The following is a 21,921-nucleotide window of genomic DNA, read 5'->3' as shown; positions in this document are numbered from 1 at the left end:
TGTGTAATTGTGCACCTCACAACTTAGCTTTAGATATCTGGAGCTTGATAAACCCTTAACTGAAGTGGAATTGAAGTTTGAATTGACATTTGTATGGTGGTAATGTACTGCTGTAAGTGGAAGGACATCACATGAAGGTTTACTGTTCACCTCATCTTCTGTATGAAGAACATTTGTGACTGTACTGTCAATCCATTGTTTTCTAAAAGGTTTTCCCAGCTGGGTGTTAGTGATTTATACTCACACACTCAGGATTTTCTAATTAGATTATTCTGGTCAGGTTCTATGCAGCAGGGCACAATTTAGAAAACATTAAAGTAAAATACAAACATAAAAGAAAGACAAAATACACACAGGCTACATTTGTTATTTTAATCCTACCCTTAAAGCAAAAAAAAATATTGCATACACGTATGGCTGAGATATAACTTTACATTGAGTCGGCCTAATCACAGTCCTCTACAGAAACTCCCGCGTATCACTGCAGGTGTTACCTATTAAAATGAAATATACCATGCTGCATTCTCAAAGTTTTACCACACGCATCGGCACAATTAATCACAGCTGGTAGCAGCATTAATCTTTTAGGCATAACACTCCCTCTCATACGAGCAAATAAAAAGAACACGTTTGCCTTGATCCACTTCCAGTGATGGATACTGTAACGATACATTTATTCATAAAGTTGCAAAAACATTGGAAACACATGGCTGCGGTACTCCCCCGCCATGCTGCGTCTCATCCAGCGACCGCGAGATGCTGTTCGGGGTCGCCTCGGTGAGCTTAGGGATGTGGCAAGACACATGGGCATTGGCGGCTCCGCTGATGACGGGGGAGATACCAGCATGTAAAGGAACGTGGAAAGGGCAGAGGGGCATGGGGGGCAGGCCAGCTCCATCTGGGACAGGAGGAGAACAGCAGGAGAATAATTTTCTGCTTGTGCAGGCAACTTAATCTCAATATATACCCAGAGGATCACACCGGCTAACATTCTGCCCTGCGTGAGCCATTTATGAAATATATGGCAGGCTAATGTGTGAAGGGGGAAGTAATTTCGATGAATAAGTGAGACGTTTCATAATTTGTATGGTTCGACCCTTTCTTGACACCCTTAAATGAATCAAAGTAGCAGCTTTTATTCAGAACTTGCTAGATCAGATCCAAAGTTGTAAACTAGACCAGACACAATAGAAAAACCATCTGCCGAGCCAGTACAACCTACAGCCTTTGTGTTTCACATGCTTCAGCATGGCCTGCTTCTGAGTGAGTCACCAGACTTGTTTTGTCTGTGAAACCTTCATGCATTAGTTAAACACCGTGACTTATTCAGGCTGTGTGAGACTCAGCCACTGGTCACTGCCACTTTGACTTCAGTGGAACACATGAGCGGAATGGTGGCATACGTGATATATGGAATGAAACATGCTTCACGTCTCTATTAGCAAATCCCTGTTGAGCTGCAGGTGTGCATGGGCTTGCCCCAGACAGTCCGACACACCGCTGTGAACGGGCAATAGAGACGGGATGTGGGAGGAGACAGGCACAGAGTGAGAGCGAATGAGTAAGAGAGTGAGAGGAATCGGAGGGGGCCTAATGAGAAGAGAATGTTGTCTGGTCTGGCTGTTGTGCATTATTTGCTGTGCTGAGTGCATTTTTTTGTGGCTTTTACCACCAACTCCAGAGAAAGGGAGGGCAAAAGTGGGAGAGAGAGAGAGAGAGAGAGAGAGAGAGAGAGAGAGACAGAGAGTGAGTCATGCAAGGAGGCTGAGTGATTATGTCAAAAGAAAGGATGTTAAGGTAGACTGCTGCTTAAAGCACTCTGTGTCCTAAAAAACCTCGAGTTCAGGACTCGGTTCCTAAGGCTCCCAACACTCAAGCTTTGGCACAAAAGAAGGAAAAGAGAAAACAATTCTGAGATCAAACAAACCAAAGAGCTGTTTGCAGCATGTTTCCTGTATTTGCGAGCACATACTGGGTGAAGAACAAGAAACAATCGCCCTGTGCCGTCCTACCTGGCTTCGCTTCACTTAAGACCACAGTAGCTTGTTTGGCGTGCAACACAGCGAGGGTAATGTCATAAAAGAGCTCTCCCCTGACATATCGGCCAAAGAAGAGAAGAAAGAAAGAAGGCACAGGAGCAAGGAAAGGAAAACAAAACTGAAAACAGAAATAATCCCGGGGAAAGCATCTGGGAGAAGCCGGTGTCCATTCTGACCTGTCTCCAGCTGAGCACTCCATCCTTTTGTGTGTGTCCGTGCAGAGACCCTGTCCGTTCCTTCATCCACAGCTCTTGCAGATGGAAATGGGCTGGCTGCTGGCTCTGGGGTGCCTGACAGTAGCAGTGGCTGAGGCGACAGGCTCAGAGAGGAGGCAGCACCAGCTGCAGCATGGCCCCTGCAGCTACACTTTCATCCTGCCAGAGGTGGAACAGTGCCAGCCGGCCAGGGACTTCCAGGAGACCAATGCTTTGCAGAGGGACTCGCCCTCATCCCCCGAGACAGCCCGCGCTAACCCCACCTGGCAGGACAGCAAGCTGGAGAGCTTGGAGAGCACCACTGAGAACAACACACAGTGGCTGCAGAAGGTACTTCTGAGACACCCACACGCCCGCACTGCTTCTTTCCGTCTGGCTTCTTGCATCCTCTTTCCCTTTTAAGCAGCCTAAATCCTGATTCCAGCAGCTAACTTTAGTTTGTTGCCAATGCATTCTGCAGTTAATGTCATAAAACTCTGGGAATCTCTAATAGCAGCAGGCAAAATATTGTCAGTGTTTGGAATAGCCTTCCTGAATGTATGACTCACCCAGGGCAAGCTGACAGTGTTGTCGGTGTCTGAAATGGTATTTTAAGTCCAGTGGGAAACCTTGACTCTTGCATTTGCAAGTGTGGTTTTAAAGCAAGGATCTGAATCCAATCTCAGTATCGTATTCCCCATTCAACCACCAACCTCTCTCACAAATATTGCTGCTGCAGCACTTTGACCTACACGATCCACACCTATCTTTGAAATAAATATTCCAGCCAAGATGTGGTTTTTGATCGCTCTCTGTAAGCATATCGATTCTGAGGTTAGTGAGATTAATTCATGAGTTCCATTGGTGTTTTTACTGTTAGGGTCATTTGCAATCGTATCACAACTATTCAGTGACCCTTATTTCAGGTTTCTATTTGTGCTGAGTACGTACTTGAATTAATTTTTGGCCATGACATTTCCCCCATGACGTGTTTTAATTAAAAATGTTATTCCTCACTGTATCTCTTGTTAAAGCACGTTTGTCTTTTTTATTTGCTCTTTCTGTTCACATGAGTTCATTTATTTTTACACACCCTGATTCCAAGGCTCTTCTCAGCTTGCCATGTCTCACGTCAGAGTCTCTGAGTTGTCCCAGCTGGGAATGGGTCTGCTGGCTGTCTGACATGTAGAGTGTAGGGATGTGGAAACTTCAACTCCATTGTGAGGTCTCCCTCAGGATCTCTCTATAAACACAAAAACAGGGGTGATGGTGTTACTGCTGTGCACATGAAGGCACTCGCCGAGATGCCAGAGCATGACGATGGGGTCAAACTATGCTCACATCCGCCATGTCTGTGTATCTGTGGGCCTGTTTTATGCTTTTTTTGATTAAACAACTTAGAATTGATGCAATATGGACAAAAGCAGTTTGCTGTATGTAGTAGATTGTGGATAGGCCCCCAATACATGATTACATACAAACATCCACATGTAGGTTAAGTGTTAGGTTTGATCTAAACTGTTAGATTTAAACTGCTAGATCTAAACTGTTATTGTTAACTTTCTCTGCCGAATGCTTCTACTGTCATTAATCTCTTCTCAGGAGAGCGTTGACTTGTGATCTGTCACTTTAGTTGGGTTCATGAGGCTTTTAGCGATTTGTATAGTCAGCTTTGCATATGCATTCCTATGACAAGTATTCTAGCTAAAGGCCATCATTGAAATGATCTATCTACTGTATCATATTATAGAAAGCGTTCTTTAAAGCCACTACTATCTGCTGCTTAAATCTGGTTGAATTTTCTTCCACCAGGCAGTGAGCAAGAGGACAGAAATAATGATTCACAGTCTGTGTTTGGTGACAGAGGCCCTGGAGATGATGAGATTACATAAATAAATAATTAAAACACCCATACACATGAACAAACATGTGCTAATGACCCCACACCTGCCACACACACACACACACACACACACACACACACACACACACACACACACACACACACATCCACATAGATTAATTAACTAAGCCTGTGAAAGCCACCTTTCCTTTTCTCTGTGTCTTAAAGTCAAGCTGTCACGCACCACGCAGACAGACACACAGACAGAAGTCAGTTGACCGGAGGAATCTGTCTGTGGGTGCCAGGCTTCTGTGGACTAATGAGTGCAAACATGAGCTTGTGTCTGAGGGTCTAATCCTCGCTGTGGACAGAGATTAACACATGCTGAGCATGCGGTAATGTTAGAACGATGCTCAAATATTAGATATCATGTGATGCAGGTTCAATAAAAATCCAGTCAAAGCCTTCCACACTTGTGGAAAGGTCTGAGATCTGCCCATGGGAGAGGAACGTCCAGCTCAACACTTGATAAAACAACAGTGTGTTTGCTGTAATGAGCAATGCCTCAGCTGGTGTTTCCATAAAAGCAACCAGTAATTCTAACCCCACATTTTTGCCACCTGTTGTCCAATTAATGTTTCTTACTAATCCAGTTAAATCTCTGGTTCATCTCAGTTAAACTCATCCAAGATTACACAGTCATTTTATCATGGTTCGCTTGATTTATTAAACCTGTTCCATGGAGTGCTACAAAAACAGACTGAGAAACTTGTACATAGTCCCATGTATCTAATTTAAAAACATTTGCAACACATTCCATTATCCTTTCAGAAATGCATCCATGAATTATTTTTTTTTTGGATACCTTTCTTTTAAATCTTTTCCAGTGTGCCACTTTAATATGCTCCAAAGTTTGCTTGTTAAAACGTGGGAAAGTAATGTCTCATTGAGGACATATTGAACTAAAACAAAAGGATGTGCTTAATGTTACATGGTCCAGTGCCAGTCTGGCTGAATTTGTCTTCCGTATGTCATTGCTCAAGAAAGGCTGTATCTATCTGAGGTTTGCTTATTACTCACAGATGGATCCCTACTTTACAGCTCACATAAAATATTGTTCCTCGTGTCATGTAAAATAATGAGTTAAATCAGATGAACAGTTGCACTGAGGGCTCACATGTTGCAATTTCAATGCGATGGTAACCACAGCTTAACCATAGCACATTATACAAAGTCTCATTACCTTAATGGGCAGTTGTTGTTTAGATACAGACGCGTACCATGAAGATCGATGAGTGAATGTTAGCGTACCCTCCAGCCCTTGTAAGAGTACACTGTATTAGACTGTCCATTTGTCCAAAAGGGAGCCAAGTTCTGACAGGAAGATGGATAGTTCAGTCTGTGCCATGGCTAAGTGCTTAATTCCCTTCGTGGGTTTAAGCTCCAAGGCTGGTTTTGCTTCGTGAAATCTTCAGATATTGAAATGATCAAAGTAATTCCTCAAATCCATTCAAATATGTAAGCCTGTCACTGAAATTCAAAAGGATGATCCTAAACAGTGTTGTGCTGAAAACTATCACACGGCCATAAAGTGAACACAAGGTTTGCCAAATGTTCCTATTTCTCTGCCTCAAGAAAAGATTTTTACATCAGTGTACTTGCTGTATGCTAAAAAAAAAAGCCTTTGGCTCAACCCACAGTGTGAAGCAGATACATCCACAGTAATGGCCTTTGCTGCCGTGGGTGGTTTTCTGCCAGATGCATATTTGGACAGAGCTGGTGGTCTGAGCCCACTGATGTGTTCCCTGTCATGCTCACAGCTGGAGAGCTACATCCAGGAGAACGTGCGCTCAGAGATGGCGGAGATGCAGAGGAACGTCATTCACAGCCAGACGGCTACCATGTTGGAGATAGGAACCAATCTTCTAAGCCAGTCAGCAGAACACACGCGCAAACTGACAGATGTGGAGACCCAGGTGAGACACATGAAGCGGGACTGACAGCATCTGGATCCACATCAGACATGACGGTCCTGAAATAAGGCACATTTCCCTCTGTGAACCATGCAGTACATCTTCCCAGTATCCTCATCAGGGAGCAAGTTCACCATGTCCCAGCCCTCAGAATGCCCTTAGAGTGAGCAAAGACAGACCTTTGTCACATGATTGTTCAGTAACTTCATTCAAAGTAGCTTCAATTAATTTGTTTTAAATCTGGTTTTAATGAAATTCTTTACACAATACATGTCCCTTAAAACATTGTAGCTCAATCTTGCCACCTGTTGTGGCAAAGACAGCGCTGAGTAGAAATGCTAAACGGTGCTAGATGAATGAGAAAAATACTGTTACAATAGCCCAAGTTAAACAGGTGTAGTGCTTATCCTCTCCAAGATCAGTTATTTAACACAGTGTTTTCCACCTTTTGTAATTTTATTTTCATTGTAATCTCCATCTCTTTGACAGCGGTTCATTACACACGACAGAGCAACCTGAAAAAACATTTGAGTGCATGTTTATTTTATTAGAGTATCTGTGAAAACAGAGCAAGTCAGCGTTATGCCCATGGTGAGATAGGTGCTTGGCTAAAACATCAACCCCAGATTAATGTAAATGTAAACAAGTTAAAAACACAGGTTTTATGAATCTCATCCTTTAGTGAGTTAACACCTTTTGTATATTCCATGAACTCAAACACCGCTGGATTAAAGCTTAAAACGAGGAAAGTAAACATGACATTTAAACTGTACTTTCCTGTAAATTGGCAAACTTTCAGATTTTCGGGTCGCATATCGTTCAGACACAGTTTGTGAGAAGGATTTGAACAACCGAGTGCAGGTAATTGTCCTACGGCTGTCAAACATAACAACAACCATGTTCCCTACTGCCCATCATCTGACCACACGCGCAGGTCCTGAATCAAACGAGTCGTCTGGAGGTGCAGCTGCTGGAGTACTATCTCTCAACCAGCCGGCTGGAGAAACAGCTTGTCCAGCAGAACCAGGAGGTGTCCCGCCTCAAAGAGAAGAACAGGTAGAGCATCCAGCCAACGCACCTGTCATACCGGTTTCATCACTTCTGTATGTTCCACCATGTGCTGGTGTTGGAGATGTAAAGGAAATGGGGTGGGGGTCTGGAAAGGGCCCCTCTGAGGTGTCGAGAGGTTGTGGTTGGGTTATTAATTATCTATGAGGAGTTGTTTTTGCAGTTCCTTACAACTGTGCATCATCCAAGCTTCTGAGCAAATTGTGCTTAGGATACTAGATCACCCCACGCCACTCACTCTGAGTCGGGATGTTTTTCTCTGCCATCAATTCTAACATTGTGCTTTCAGAGGAGAGAATGATATGTGTACAGTCATCTTGCAAACAGTGAGAGAGGAAATAAATAAATTACTTTCATATTGAGGAATGCATACACAAGGTGATTTTTTTTTGTTTTGTATGTTGTATGCTGATCTAAGAAATATTGTAAATGTCTATATAACAGTGGAATAGTAAGATAAGTGGATCTTATAATACCAAAGAATATAAAACATTCTCAATTTACTCCATTATTAAAGCAAAGCATTACTTATCTGTCATCACTTTAAGCTGCTGAATGGCTGTGAGCATGAGGTCTACTGGTAGCACTATCACAGCGAGCAGTCAGGGAGAATTATAGAATGATTTTCCAAATGCCAAAGTGACTTGTTCAATCTACAAGGTTAGATCGATTTAATAATAACTGCCACAAAGTTGTTTCTACGAGTCATATAGATCAGATCGGCAAGACTTATTGTCTTAATTTGGACCACAATGTAATGCAAACTCACACAGACTGTCAGAGTGTTGCCTTTGGGTTTGATGGAGAGTCCAATACACTAGCACCATCTGTGAGTCCAACTACCAACCAATACACCAGCACCATCTGTGGGTCTAACTACTGGCCAGCTGTTTCTGGGAATTTTGTCCCACTCAAAAGTGCTAACCATGACAGGAGGAATATCTGAAAGGTCTTAGAAACATCTAAAAAGATGTTTTCAAATCAAAACTGCTCCAAATGTGTTATGTTTTGAACATGTGTGTGGCAACAGTAGCCTTTGTGACTATGAATAATGTTACAGAGGTCATTCAAAATGAGCGAGGCTTTCTTTTATCGTGACACAGCCTCCTGGAGCAGCGCTTTCAGGCCATGGAGTCCAGACACGTCCAGGAGCTGCAGGAGAGCCAGCAGGAGAAAGAGCGGCTACAGGAGGTTCTGGACAGGCAGAGCCGCCTGGTCACCCTGCTGGAGGGACAGCTGGACAGCTCCACCCACAACAGCACCCTTCTCCAGCGCCAGCAGGCCCATCTCTCAGAGACCGTGCAGCAGCTACTGGCCATGGTAACCCACTGCAATGGTCAGTGCCAAACTCGCAACCACATCTATCAGGCAGTCTGGAAAGCGTCAGTGCGTTTCCGGTAAACTTCACCGGACTGACTGTGGGCCAGATGGCTTTGTCTGAGGATTATAAGATGTTGCTTTACTCAACATGGGGATTATGGGAAGCTGTTTCGTGGCTTCATGACATGTCTTTGGTACATGGTAAATTCACATATACTTTATCAAAGATCCTAATGCATATTTTGTGCCCTACCAGAGATTAGCAGCTCCTCTAAAGAGAAGATAACAATCTTCAGAGACTGTGCTGACATATACAGATCTGGAATTACAGAGAATGGAATATACAGCATTCAACTTGCCAACACGACACAGTCAATTAAGGTGATTTTGAACAGTGTGTGTGTGTGTGTGTATAGTGGCATGAATCTTGATTATTTATGAAACAAAGTGTTCTCTTAAGAACTGACATTTAGATTTATTTATTTATTTCGACGACCATATTAAAATGAGGCACAGCAACACAGTATTTAATATAATATAATGCACTTTAGAATCTTGCTGTTCAAATGATGGAAGGACTGTGTAAACCTGGGGAAGACAACACTGATCCGTGGAGGCAGAGTGCTAGCACTAATGTAGCCCAGGCTGATTCTGAATGCAAGATTCCTTTTCAAGTGCAGGAGTCCAACTCATTCCCTTGTGGTTTGTGCTGGCTATTACGATCAAATCTAATTTCTGACATGATTTTTTTTTGGTACAGATCTTTAGAAAAAAAAAAGACATGGGAGAAATTGTTTTTGTTCTTTATTGGCCTTTTTTATGGACACTCACTCCCGTTTCTGCAGGTTTCCTGTGGGCATTAGCGCCAGGTGTTTGGCATGTGTGGTGTAGTTTTCTGCCAACTTTCAGGCTGAAGCAGCAGTGGGAACGCTAACAGACATCGCCAGTCTTCTCATCTGTGCCATCTTCCCTGCAGCAATACGTTAGGTGGTTTGTTTTATGAAGAGCAGAGGTGAAAATTCTGGTCAAAATGTTTTTGAGACAGGAAATCCTTGAACAGTGCTGGACATATTTTTATTTATCCAATCATTGTTCTGAAACAATACTGATTAAAACACACACAAAATGGTACTTTTTAAGTTGTTACCTTTGGGCATATTGAAATGCAGTAGCACTACCTCTCTGTGTGTGTTTATAACATCCTCACATACTGCTGTATGATGTGGCACTTTCTGCTATATGGAAACCTGTCGTGGTGGATAGCACGGAACAGTTAAATAGCAACGGTTCCTCTTGGGAGATTATGCAAAATAGATAGCTAAGGCAGAATAAATTCCTCCTGTGATCTCAAAGGTAATTTGAATATGGAACATGGAGAATGAATCTGTTAAGCATCAACTGAATGCAAAAGTCAAATATTAAAGATATGTATATTTTAAAATCTATGTATATCTTAAAACATTGAAACAGTTGAAAGAGTTGTGGTTTACTGTTTATACTATGCTATGATTGTCGCACGCTATGATTGTGATGTTGTCTTTAACACCGGCTGCCATGGCCTTTAAAACTCACTCAGTGCGTTGTGAAAAATCAGAAAGTAAAGATGATGTTACACTGTTTACAAATGACTGATCTCCTCGATTTGAAACTGATATAGGCATAGATAGCTGAACTAATTATATATAAATTATGTATATATATATAGGCCTATTTAACATTTTAAATTTTTTTCACATGGAAATTTTGTGATTTTTATTTTTTCTAAAAGATACGAATATTGGTTTTCCAAGACAGGGCCAACATTTATTGAGGTTTATACTGTTTATTAATTTGCTACATCCAATGTCAGATGCTTCGTAAAATGTCGTTTTTCATGTGACTTGTGCACAGACCAAAAATAGACAAACAAAGAAAGCTCCACCTGAAGACTTTGGCTCCATGGAATATAGTGCTGGGTAAAGGGTGAATACGATAGTGGGAGTAGGCACAGCTATAATAACACCACCCACCACTCCTACCCTGTCCTCGTGCAGACAAGACGATCCGCCCTCCTCTTGCTAGTCCTACGTTCCCCATGGTTCCACGAGAGCTTGCTGGCCCGGCTGTCCTTCCCTGAGGATTCTGGAGATGTGCGCTGGTTGCAGGTGTAGAGCGTTATTTCATCATCAGGTTGACGTTAGGCTTCCAGGACTATCGTTCTCTCTGCCCGGCCTATTCTCAGTTTATTATATCGCGAGATATGACACTGATTGGCAAGATAATTCCTTAGTGTCAAAAATTTACAAAAGTCTCCATATATTTATTATTATTATTAGTAGCAGTAGTAGTTGTAGAGGTAGTAGTGATATAATGCAACTCAGCAACATGTTGATCAAAACTGTATATCAGATATTATGAATGTTCAGAATAGCCATGGAACATGATGGACTGAGCCTACTGTTAACATGCTGCTAAGGATAGTCACTCTCAAGGCTTTCTGCTCCCCAAATACAAGCATAGCCTTGCCAGAAGCTTAAGACACCCTAAAACCTACATGATACAGAAAACAGATCTGACGCCTCTGTTGCGTCGTCTCTGAACTCTGATGGTACTGACAAACAATATGACAAAAAGTGATATTTTTGTTTTTGTGCATTAGTGTGTTTTTTGTTTTTTTTTTGTTGGGTGGTGGACATCTCTTCCTCTTGTTCCTTTAACCACAATTCCCAAACGTCACACAAACACAAACACATTGTTACATACAAAACAAATGCTATCCAAGGTACAGAGCATAAAACATTAATTTAATGTAATCTAAAGTCTCAGTTTCTGGAGAGCACAAGCTGCTTCATCCCCCCCGGCCTCAGAGTTGGGATTCAGAGCATACAAGTAGGCTGAAGTTCACGGGAAGCTTTGTTATGCCGCTTTCAGATAATTCTCTATGGCTTTGACTCACTAGGTGTTCTGTGACATGAAGACCAGAGGAGGAGGCTGGACAGTTCTCCAGCACCGCTTTGATGGTTCTGTGGACTTCCATCGCAGTTGGAAAGAATATAAAATGGTGAGTGTTTTAGCGAGCAGTGTCCCCGCATATCAACGTTTATTCTTTGTTTGATTACTAAGCTAACTTCACTTAGGGTCTAGTCTGAAAACACAAACATCTTTTAATGACACAACAAGGAAAGTCTGGTTATTAGTTTGTTCCTTAGTGTACCAAAGTGCCACACAATACTGATGGTTAGTGACCCTAGCTGACTCCATTTTGAAAGGGATTATTTTTACTTGTTCTTGTGTCACTTGATGTTTTTAACACCTCGGTATTGGTTGTGGAACTCCACATGTGGCCTCAACACCAATTTCTAACTAACTTCATGGTTAGTTATTTTAAGTATACTATAGACAGGGTTTTCCTGTATTACACCTCTAAGTAATGCCTCTGGTTCACTCAGGATAGGTAACGTGGAGAGAACTGAACGGTGTTATCATTCTATTTGAGTGTTCTTAATGTTAACGATTCACTGCAGGACATACTTATATGCAGAATACAGGGTATTAAGCTCTGATTTAATGACACAAAGCTAGATTTAAAGCTCATTTGAAAGCCAATGATTTGCACACATAATATAATGGCACTGAGTTCTTAGACTCTGCCTTAGATAGAAACCTTTATTAGGTTTTTCAATGAGGCAACAATGGTAATTTGTCTCATCCACTTCAATAGATAAATTACCATTGCTACTCTGGGAATACCCCACTCACAACAGGCAGTGGAGACCAAAAACAGTTTCTTCCTTTTTGCCCATCATTTATTTTGCAAGAAAATGTTTTTACAAGTGGATGATAAATATTTGGTCCAAGTTGGGGTGCGGAGTTAGGGAGGCCTCCTGGATGGCAGATAAAGTGTGTGCAGAGGTTTCTGGGTGTCTGGCCTCAGGGCTTAAATAACACTGAATAAATGCTGTTTAATGAACTGGTGTAGTAAGTCAAAAATGCCATACGTTGAATTAATTTACAGAGGTCGGCTTTCCTAGGGCTACGTGTGCAAAAGCACTTTTACAGCAGATGCAGATGTGTACCAGTGACAGACTGAGGTCTTGAATGTTTATCCATTACACAGGGATTTGGAGACCCGTCAGGAGAACATTGGTTAGGAAATGATATCATCCACCTTCTCACCTCCTCCCAAGACTATGCTCTGCAAGTCCAATTGAAAGATGTAGAGGGAAGCCAGGCCTACTCTCAGTACGACCATTTCTACGTTGATGGAGAGGACAAGAAATATAGGTACTGATGTATGCTTTAGGCTGAGAGCATTAATAGACTACAGAGCTCTGCACTAGGATGGGACTTACCAAAAAAAAAAAATCTCGAAACATTCAAAATCAACCATAACCCTAACTTTTATTGCACAACTCTTTACAATAGCATGATTGATTTGTGGTTTCACCTTTTAGAGTGAATCAAGCTTTCAGGAATGAGAACAGCGATAACTTAATATGCGTAGACTGCACTTGCATAACATGCACCCGTGCGAACTTAGAACACATCCTCATTATATTTCACTATTATTGTGCTGTGCGTAATGACGTTTGTTATTCATTATACGTGGATTAATTTTCTCCGTGTTTATCTTCTCTTAAAAACATCGCCCTCGGGTGCACACCCGTCACAACGCGTTGTTTGCTTTCCATTTTTCTCCCTCTCCCTCCTTGTGTCAGCCTGCCGGTACTCAAGGTTGACCTGCATAGCGGAGAGACGCTTGACTAGAACATTGACATGTCAGGACACTGCAAGATCAATCTCTTCCCCCCCGTAACTCTTGCAGTAACAGCATCAGGCATTGCTTGTAGGCATCGTTATAGCGTGAGTGAGCCAGAAACGAAAATATATATATATAATTTACCTCAAAATAAATGACGGTGTGGGCAGGGAGGCACGGAAAGATGCATGGGCCCATGACATCATCTGGGCTTGTTGAAAAACAAAGTGTGTGGCTGACCACCTAATCAACTTGAGAAGGAGCAGTTAAATCCTAATTCCACTGTGTGTGGTTCCTGTTTCACATCATACCGTTATGTGAGTCTTATTTGCATGCTGAGAATGCTGGCACTGTCTCTGGTGTGTTGTGTTCACATGAGAACAGCCAGCCAAAGGTCCTGCAGTGTAAAGATGCATCCTGGCCAACGTGCTCTCCGGCAAAGCTTTGTTGTGTGGTCTGTTTCTCTGGTGTTTTCTGTGCTGAATATGCACAATCATACCTCAGGTTGAGTGGAGGCAATAGGTTATAGATAATGGAGGTCACGTGGTGCAGCCGAGCTGAATGCATGTAAATGAGGGTGAGCACAATGAAAGGTTGGATATGTTTTTAAACACACTTCACAAATACCTTATAGGTTCTAACAAATGTGAAGTCCAGGTGGAAGAACAGTTTGAAAGGACCATCAATTCTGTGGGAAAAAAACTCAGACAACTCTGAAAGCCGAGCGTACTCCGGCCATGAAAGCAAAGTCCTTCAAAATTTTATCTGCATCATGCAGTGAGCCCAACATCTCCATAGATGACGTGAGAACATTTGTAACCTCACTCTGACTGTGTTCTTCTTCTCTCCAGTGTGCATGCTCGCGGCTTTAGCGGCACCGCCGGCCGGACCAGCAGTCTGACCCGTTCGGGCACCATGTTCAGCACGAAGGACCAAGATAACGACCGCTGCAGCTGCAGGTGTGCACAGATGGCCTCTGGAGGTAAAGATGTACTTCCTGTCTCTCCTCGGGTCGTTCCAGTCCCTCCAGACTATAATAACCTTTCATTACCTTATGTAGAGGAATTTACAGAGATTCCTTCATTACCAGAGATCATCACATTACCATAGAATTACTGTACTGCAGTGCAATCTTCTGTCTCCATGGAAACTGAGGAGATAGAATAGTAAAAATGCTATTTGTTTTAATAAACAGTAATATTACTGACCTGAATAAAAAATGCCTTAGAAATAGATTCATGTTAGGGTTGTGTTGAGTTTGTCAGGGATCATTTGGCACAGTAGCACTCTGGAATTAAACCCTAATTACTGTTCTTCTCTTTCTCCAGGATGGTGGTTTGAAGCATGTGGACCGTCCAACCTGAATGGGATCTACTATGCTGGCGTGTCCAACGTGATGCGCTACAACGGCATCAAGTGGTACTACTGGAAAGGTCCAAGCCTGTTGGCGAACACGACGACCATGATGGTGCGTCCTGTGGATTTCTAAGGGTGGGATGAGGTCGTCATGTGGACAATGAGTGGCAGACAGACAAGGAGTGCCAGGATACTGTTGACGGGGAGAAAACGTCTTGGAACTCGCTGAGATTTTTCATTATATCTGTTTCGGCCCGTTTGCCGTTTGCCTCTTTTGGCCTAGCCTAAAGAGGCCGGCTGTGCCATACATGTTATTTCCCTGTGTATAAAAGCAGAATGCAAAGGCTGAAATTTGCTGATCAGTGTCAGCTTGTGTATGTGCTGGCAAATTGGACTCTGAAATCTTTGTAAATATGAACCATTTGTCCTTCCTCTCCTGAGAACACCCCCGGCCTATTCACCACACATTTCGCTACTTTTCAGCCACCTCTCTTTCCCTAAAATGATCGTATCGTGTTTAAGACTGAAAACTCCTATAAAAGCGTATGAGATACTAAACAGGTGTACGTTTCGCATACGTAATAAAAAGAGCTGTAAGAAATGTGAAACCTTGAACCTGGTCTGCCGCTGTCAGCCTCTGTTCATGGTGTTGTTGGTCTACTACAGGGCTGTGGTTGACTGACCATCCATGCCGGGTGTTAAGAGGGTCAATATTAGGCCAGCTACCATGCCAATCCCTTGATGAATCATCCAATAAAGGCACGTCCCACCGCTCCCATTAAATACATCAGAGAGGCTGGCCCTCACACTGCTGACCTGTGTTCACACTTAGCACTTAGCCATGCATCTGTGCTCATGATTTAACACTCTGCTCAATAACTCCATTCATCCAAGTTCTCTGGGCCCATGATAGAGAGAGAGAGGGAAAGGGGGAATACTCTCAATACACCCCCATGCAAGATCCACATAACAACCTCATAAGCTCCCCCTTCTTCACACGCACATCATCCAGTCATGAAAGTGCTTAGTGAACAAAATGCACAGGTCATCAGCATCATTTGACAGTAATATACTGCCGCCGGTGCAGATGAGCAGAAATGGAGATGTGGTGTGTTGTGCATCTCGTCAGTGCATTTATATGCACACCGCACCAAGCAGCACAAACAACTTCATTATGAGCCCAGCAGCTGCATGTGACAGATCATTGCTCAGAAGGAGGGATCCATCAACATAGGTTTTATTGCGAGTGCCAGAGACTGGATCCACCCTCCTGTTGCGGCCGTAGTAGAGGGTAACCCGGCCTCACTGTATGCCAGCCTCCCTCCCATGGACTGTGTGTTTACTAGAGTTATTTGCATATACTATTCCAGCAATGCTTTAGTGCTCAAATGAGATGCCCATCACTGATGGCACAGTTCTTCTCTACTAGTGCTATACTGTACATCCATGCGCTTTGAGCAAGTGGGAGGAGATATTGAGAAAGTAAAGGCAATCAGTACACATAAATCTCTGACCCACCTCTGTTCCACATGGTAGACTTCATGGGGGCCAGGAAGACAGGTGAACTCGGGGATGGTCTATAATGAATCCAGCACACACTTCTTCAGAGTGGAGCCCAGTGAAGGCCCTGTGGGGTTGAACAGAGGACAAAGGGGAGTAGGAGAACCCAAGAGGCTTTGTGACTTTTGATATCTGTGTGTTTTCTTTTTGATCATCACTACATGGGGCAGTTTGCTGTCAAAATCTTTTTAATGAAAGCTGAGTTGCTGAATAGTGTTTTTAAACAGCAGGGGGCACTCTAGGCACAATGAAGTCATGAGAAGCCCACAGTGTTTAAGGCATTTTTCCTCTGCAACAGAGGACCCAAGAAGGCGGCACAGATTTGGAATTGAATGTTGATGGTAATTTTGTCTTCGTCTGCTCCCTCCTCTGTCTCATTTTTCTTCTCTTACTGCAGGTCCTCAGTGCACGATTCTGGCAACTCATTACTGTTATCATGAGACGACTGCCATGTACCATACTTCTTAAAAGATGGCTAACTGACAGTTACAACTCACTTTAGGCATGGGGGTGGTGACATTTTATGCTCACAAAGGGATGTTTCTTCAATCAGTTAATGATATGTCCACCTACAACTGAGAGGCAGTGTGACTGAAAGACAGACAAACACAGCTCTTTAATGCTCCTGAAACACAGTGAGCATATTATTGCAAATACATAGCTTTATCAGTAGACCCTGTCATCTGTCAGGACTGCAGACCTGTCTGGGTAATGATCTAACCCATTAGCCCTCCACAGCACAGAGTCCCACTCTGTACTATGAGTGTTGTCTGATCTTCAGTTAGCATAAACAATTGAACCACTTTTTCATAATACGTACTGAGCACATGATCATAATTTTTTGCGCTATTCAAAATGTAATTAAATCAACAGCTATTTCTCATGTATCTATTTAACATACATACAATAACATACATGAGCACTCCATGCCACCACATACAGTGGACTTTTATTAACAGACAACGCATGACAGAGTACACACAGATAGAAGGGCAATCACACCCATCACCTTTCTCATTACAGAGCAGTTAGACAGGAGCTCGCTGTCATAGCTGTGACAGGAGCTTCCCACAGAGGATGATTACAGAGCAGCGATGCTTTCTTGGCAATCCCTATGGTGGAAGAGGTTCCCTTTCCTTCACTTCTTGCAATTAAATGAGGTAAAAAGAGAAACCACGGCAGGAAATCTGTTAAAGCTAAGTGCATTCTTGATTCAATAGTGAAAATTGATGCCCATATAACCTGATTTCCAAAGAAAATTAAATAAATAAAAACTAAAATGCATTTGTTTTCATTCAAAACTTTAGTCCCGCGCCCTATAACTACTCTGCATATGTGATGTTGTCCTCATGACAGCATGATAGGATTCTGTCTCATGAAGCTGGTTAACACCAAGAGTGGGCAAGGCATCAAAATATAGGGTGGCTACTTTAAAGAGTTACCTGATGCCTTCACTGTTTCTAAAATTTAAAATAGTAAAGAAAACAGCTTGTATGTGTGTCCAAACCTTTTACTGGTTCTATATTTTCCTTCTGTCCTGCTTATTCATCCATGTTGCATACAGAGTGTAGACAGATGCTTGTACATTTTCACAATTACACAAATTTGAACTACTCCCCAAACTAGTCAATCAAAAAAAAAAAAAAAAACAAAATGTGAGGTAAAGTGAATCTTGAACTGAGGCTAATATTGGGGATGTATGGGCATGAGATGGATTCATGCAGACAGTATGGGCAGAGCAGAATTAACAACAGAAATCCATTTTTAACAAATTAATTTTAATGGCCATTATTTAATTAAGTACATTAAGTATTGCACAGACCTCATCATGTATACTCTTTCCCAACAAAGCACATGAGACCTTTTTCCCACCAAAGCTCATTTAGGAATAAATGCTGCTTTGACATTTGCTGTGTGCCTCTTCAGATTCTCTGAACAGCCACTTTATTAGACAGACCCAACTAGTAGCATGCTGGACCTCATTTGGCCTTTAGAACTGTAGCAATTCCTTGTGTCATATATTCCACTAGGTGTTGAAATAATTCCGCTGACCAGAGTCGTGCCTCTCTGTTTCCCTTAGACAGCAATGGCACTTTCACTGGTTGTCTACTGTTATAGCCCATCTGTGTTAGGAACAGCCAGTTGTGCATTCCACCATGTTAGCTGAAGCCCCGGTGTTGTATTTGGCTGCAGTTTCGTTGACTCTGCTGTTTCTGAGAAGGATTCCTGACGTCCTCCTTATCTAACACTGATGACCGTGCCAGTCCAGCACCTAAGACCAGGCCTAGGTTCTCAGATCACTTAATTATCCAGTTCTAATGTGCATTAACCCTGAAACTAATCCACAGGAAACTTACATGATTTTATTCTGCACTCTGGGGTCATGTGTCTAATTTCCATGAGACAGGGTGGTTGTCTCTATTAAAGTGTCCATTCTGTGTATGTGAAACTCTATATATGTTTTTACAAATAGCTGCCTTATAAATGGAGCCATTATTAGCACTTATATCTTAGTGCCGGCAACTCAAGCCAACACACAGACAAAACCACAACAGCAACAACAATGATCAGGGCACAAAGAACCCTTTGAACATTTTACTCAATATTTTCTGAAGAAAATAAAAAATGATGTTCATGATTTTTTAAAACAACAACAACTAAAACTTTTAAGTCCTTCTGGAATTTTGATCCAGTTCTCACAAAATTTTATATATTTCTACTCCAGAGTAGCCATTTCGTGACTGTTACAAATGTTGTGACTCATACAAAAAGTCATATTAGCCAGTGAAACAAATTTCTGATTTTCACTAAGCAGCATACATATAATTAGACAAATTTGGTAGAATTAGGCCAAATGGTTTGGCTTTTACACACCAATTAATAGTAGTAGCAGTGGATGATGACTATATAAGCTTACACACTATTACTGTAATCGTTTAATTAGCGCATTGAATTTCAACCACAATGTAAGACTCTCACAACATGTTGCAGTCATTGTGATTGAAAATGTAACACATTAATCAAAGCTGGGTGTGGTTGTTGCACTCAGTCTTTTGCTACAACTAGTGTAGGAGATGACAGGAAGCCCAGTACAACGGCAGGTGGGGTGTATGTGATATAGTGCTGCATGAGGATTGGATGCATGGGTCACATGGAGAGGGTGTAGTGCACCAGTGTGCTCCCCAGTGGAGAGGAAGACGGTGATGGTCACCTCCTGAACCAGAGTGTAGTGTGATGGAAGTCTGTTCAGGTTGCTATACCAAAGCACTGGTGGATTGCTCTGGTAGTCAGCACACGTTTGTGACCTTGGAGAACCGGGGTTCAAGACTGAGTGTGGTTACCAGGGACACTGGCAGAATTATATTTCATATTATGCACAATATCATCTTTTCATTTTTAATGCTTTGTATTTTAATGTCTAGGTTCCAACACACATATGATTACTCACCGAGAAGGTCAGCCAGAGAAAGAGAGATCGATTCAGGAGTTTTTGCACGTTACCAATATAATACCACCATAAAACTCTGATTATCGTTCCTTAGGCACTTCAAAGACCAGCCAATCAGGCCTGAAAATCAAGATCACCCAGCTAAATAATAGGCTACAATATATACTGTATTAAATATAGTCCAGAAAACCCGTGCAGTAAAACTGGGCAAAGACAACAGACTCCCACATTTAACAGCATCGTAAAGTGAAGATAGTAACGATAAAGCAGGTTGTTGCTGTTATCGTTTGCTCATTTCTGGGCTACTTGTTCACTTGCTTATACACAAGCTCAAACCTAAATGGTTGTTAGCAATCGTGATTTGGTGGCAGAAATGCAATTTCCATAGACGCTGAATCCTGTATGCTAGTGTAAGAAATGGGCCAAGCACATGACACTGTTTAGGAACTGCCAAGGCAAGACATTGCTTTTGAGCTTTTAACCCATTTGAGTGCAATCCAGGTGCTCAAATATTAGTGTTGAGTTGGTTTTATAAAATCTGGTTATTTGTAAGAGCAGAGGCCAACATAACATACTTTTCTGAGAAGATCATATCTAAAAGTATGTAGTATGTAGAATGCTATCATAGACTGACCTTCTCAATACTAACCATGTTTGCATTTCTTGAACACTTTAAAACGTTATGAAATCTTTGATGAAATGTGTTGATATTAATAGTAATAGTTCAGATTGTTGGTAATGGTAGATCTGCAGTACGATTATATGACATATGAGTGTGGGTGAAATGGTAGTAGCATAGACACATGCTACAGCTACGGCCTTTATGAAGGGAGGTGGCCCATCTCTCTCCTAATATATGTAGAGGTCACTGAAGAGGGGCCTCCAGGTACAGATGTTAAGTAGAATATGAACCTGAGTAGTTTGATCAATGCTTTATTCAAGCAGCCCCAGGCCTGACATTTAAAAAGCAGAGCAGGTACCAGACGTGAGCATCAATGCCCAGAGACACTGTCTTCATCCCTTTTACCTGCTTCTATTCAACTGTGGGCATGGACAAAGGAAACCTCGAGAGACACGGGTACAGACCACAGTGACCTTGGGCACTTACAGAAGAAAGTACTGAAAACATGTGGACAGAAACTTTTTTTTATAAACAAACCAAGGCTAAAGATTATAGGAACATTGCATCTACACTGGCCTTTGTCGTTACCTCTGTGGCCACATCAGTTGGCTCTCATTTGCTCAACATGGCTCGCTGCTATGGCTCTGAGACTTTGGGTATTCTCATCTGATCAAGGGCTTCTGATGTATGCAGAAAAGGTCCAGACACATGTAGACGATGATGGATAGAACAAATCAAGCAGAGTGACATGTTTCTATATATAACACGTAGGCGACCCTGCTGTTTTGCTTCAGCTCTGCCGTAGGCTGAGTGTACCACCAGATATAAGAAAAACAAACTCACTTTCAAGCAAGCTCTTGAACTTTTTTTTTTGCCAAAGCAGTATTTGGTTCATACTTTGTTCAATATATTGTGTTGAATATGTATTCTTGACTGATAACAACATAGATCTGTATAACAGAGTATGTTTGTATAGAGAGTATGTTTGTTAATGCATCAGACTCTGGTGTGTTATCTCCCAGAAATCAGGGCCAGTAATGCAACAGATGTGTTTGGCCCTCAAACATGTTTCAAGCAGCCAAATATCACTGTTACAGCTATTTCTTTGCCTATGTGCAGCCTGGCTTTAGGCAGTCTAACAAAGAATGCACAGGAATGTTGTTGGACTTATAGAAAATAGCCATAAATAAGCCTTGCCCAGTCTTATGCCTAACCTTAACTGGACAACAAGAATTGTAATGCAAATGTTATTTTAAAAAGCAGGTCTTTGCTTTCTTTCTCTGCCTTACTCAAAGTAGAAAAACTAATGTTAAACACTGGTGTAAATAATACAATTGGCTTTACTGTGATGCTTGCAACCCTTTTTTTAACTGTCAGTTCTGCTGAATTTTCTTTGTATCCTAGCAGCTATTACTAAAACAGTTGATCCAAGGGAAACATCCTTATGAAATGTCAATGCAATAAAGACCTTTCATGTTACTGCTATGCTAACAATTTGGATACCTTGCTACAAGGAGTCGATCTTCCCTGCTTGTCATTCATTGTGGATGTGCACACAGCACACAGGAGGGAAGGCTGCACGTACCTGTCATTGGAGGCAGGGGCTTTAGAGAAGCTTTAGGAGGGATGGTGCATGTGGGATTGAAGCGAAGGATGGACTTCCTCAGTGCCTGTCTTGAAGGATCCTGACAGAAGTTAGCAAGAACTGTAAAGTCAAATTTTTGGCGGCTTTAATTACATCACCATCTTCTGATACATGC

General features: G+C 42.1%; 1 protein-coding gene across 1 annotated transcript; it reads left to right on the top strand.

Annotated features, from left to right (window-relative positions):
* Positions 1 to 1,601: 1,601 nt before the first annotated feature.
* On the top strand, positions 1,602 to 17,262 carry angpt2b (angiopoietin 2b). The gene is made up of 9 exons (XM_077008706.1): positions 1,602 to 2,584; positions 5,897 to 6,052; positions 6,984 to 7,105; positions 8,221 to 8,453; positions 8,694 to 8,818; positions 11,376 to 11,477; positions 12,534 to 12,700; positions 14,027 to 14,157; positions 14,504 to 17,262. The coding sequence occupies exons 1-9, from the start codon at positions 2,297 to 2,299 to the stop codon at positions 14,662 to 14,664; spliced, it is 1,485 nt and encodes a 494-aa protein (XP_076864821.1). The 5' UTR covers positions 1,602 to 2,296; the 3' UTR covers positions 14,665 to 17,262.
* Positions 17,263 to 21,921: the final 4,659 nt, after the last annotated feature.

Source organism: Brachyhypopomus gauderio, chromosome 6 (genome assembly GCF_052324685.1).
Source record: "Brachyhypopomus gauderio isolate BG-103 chromosome 6, BGAUD_0.2, whole genome shotgun sequence".
NCBI lineage: Eukaryota > Metazoa > Chordata > Actinopteri > Gymnotiformes > Hypopomidae > Brachyhypopomus > Brachyhypopomus gauderio.
Note: the sequence above shows the minus strand (reverse complement) of the source record. Positions and strands in the feature narration are given on the sequence as shown.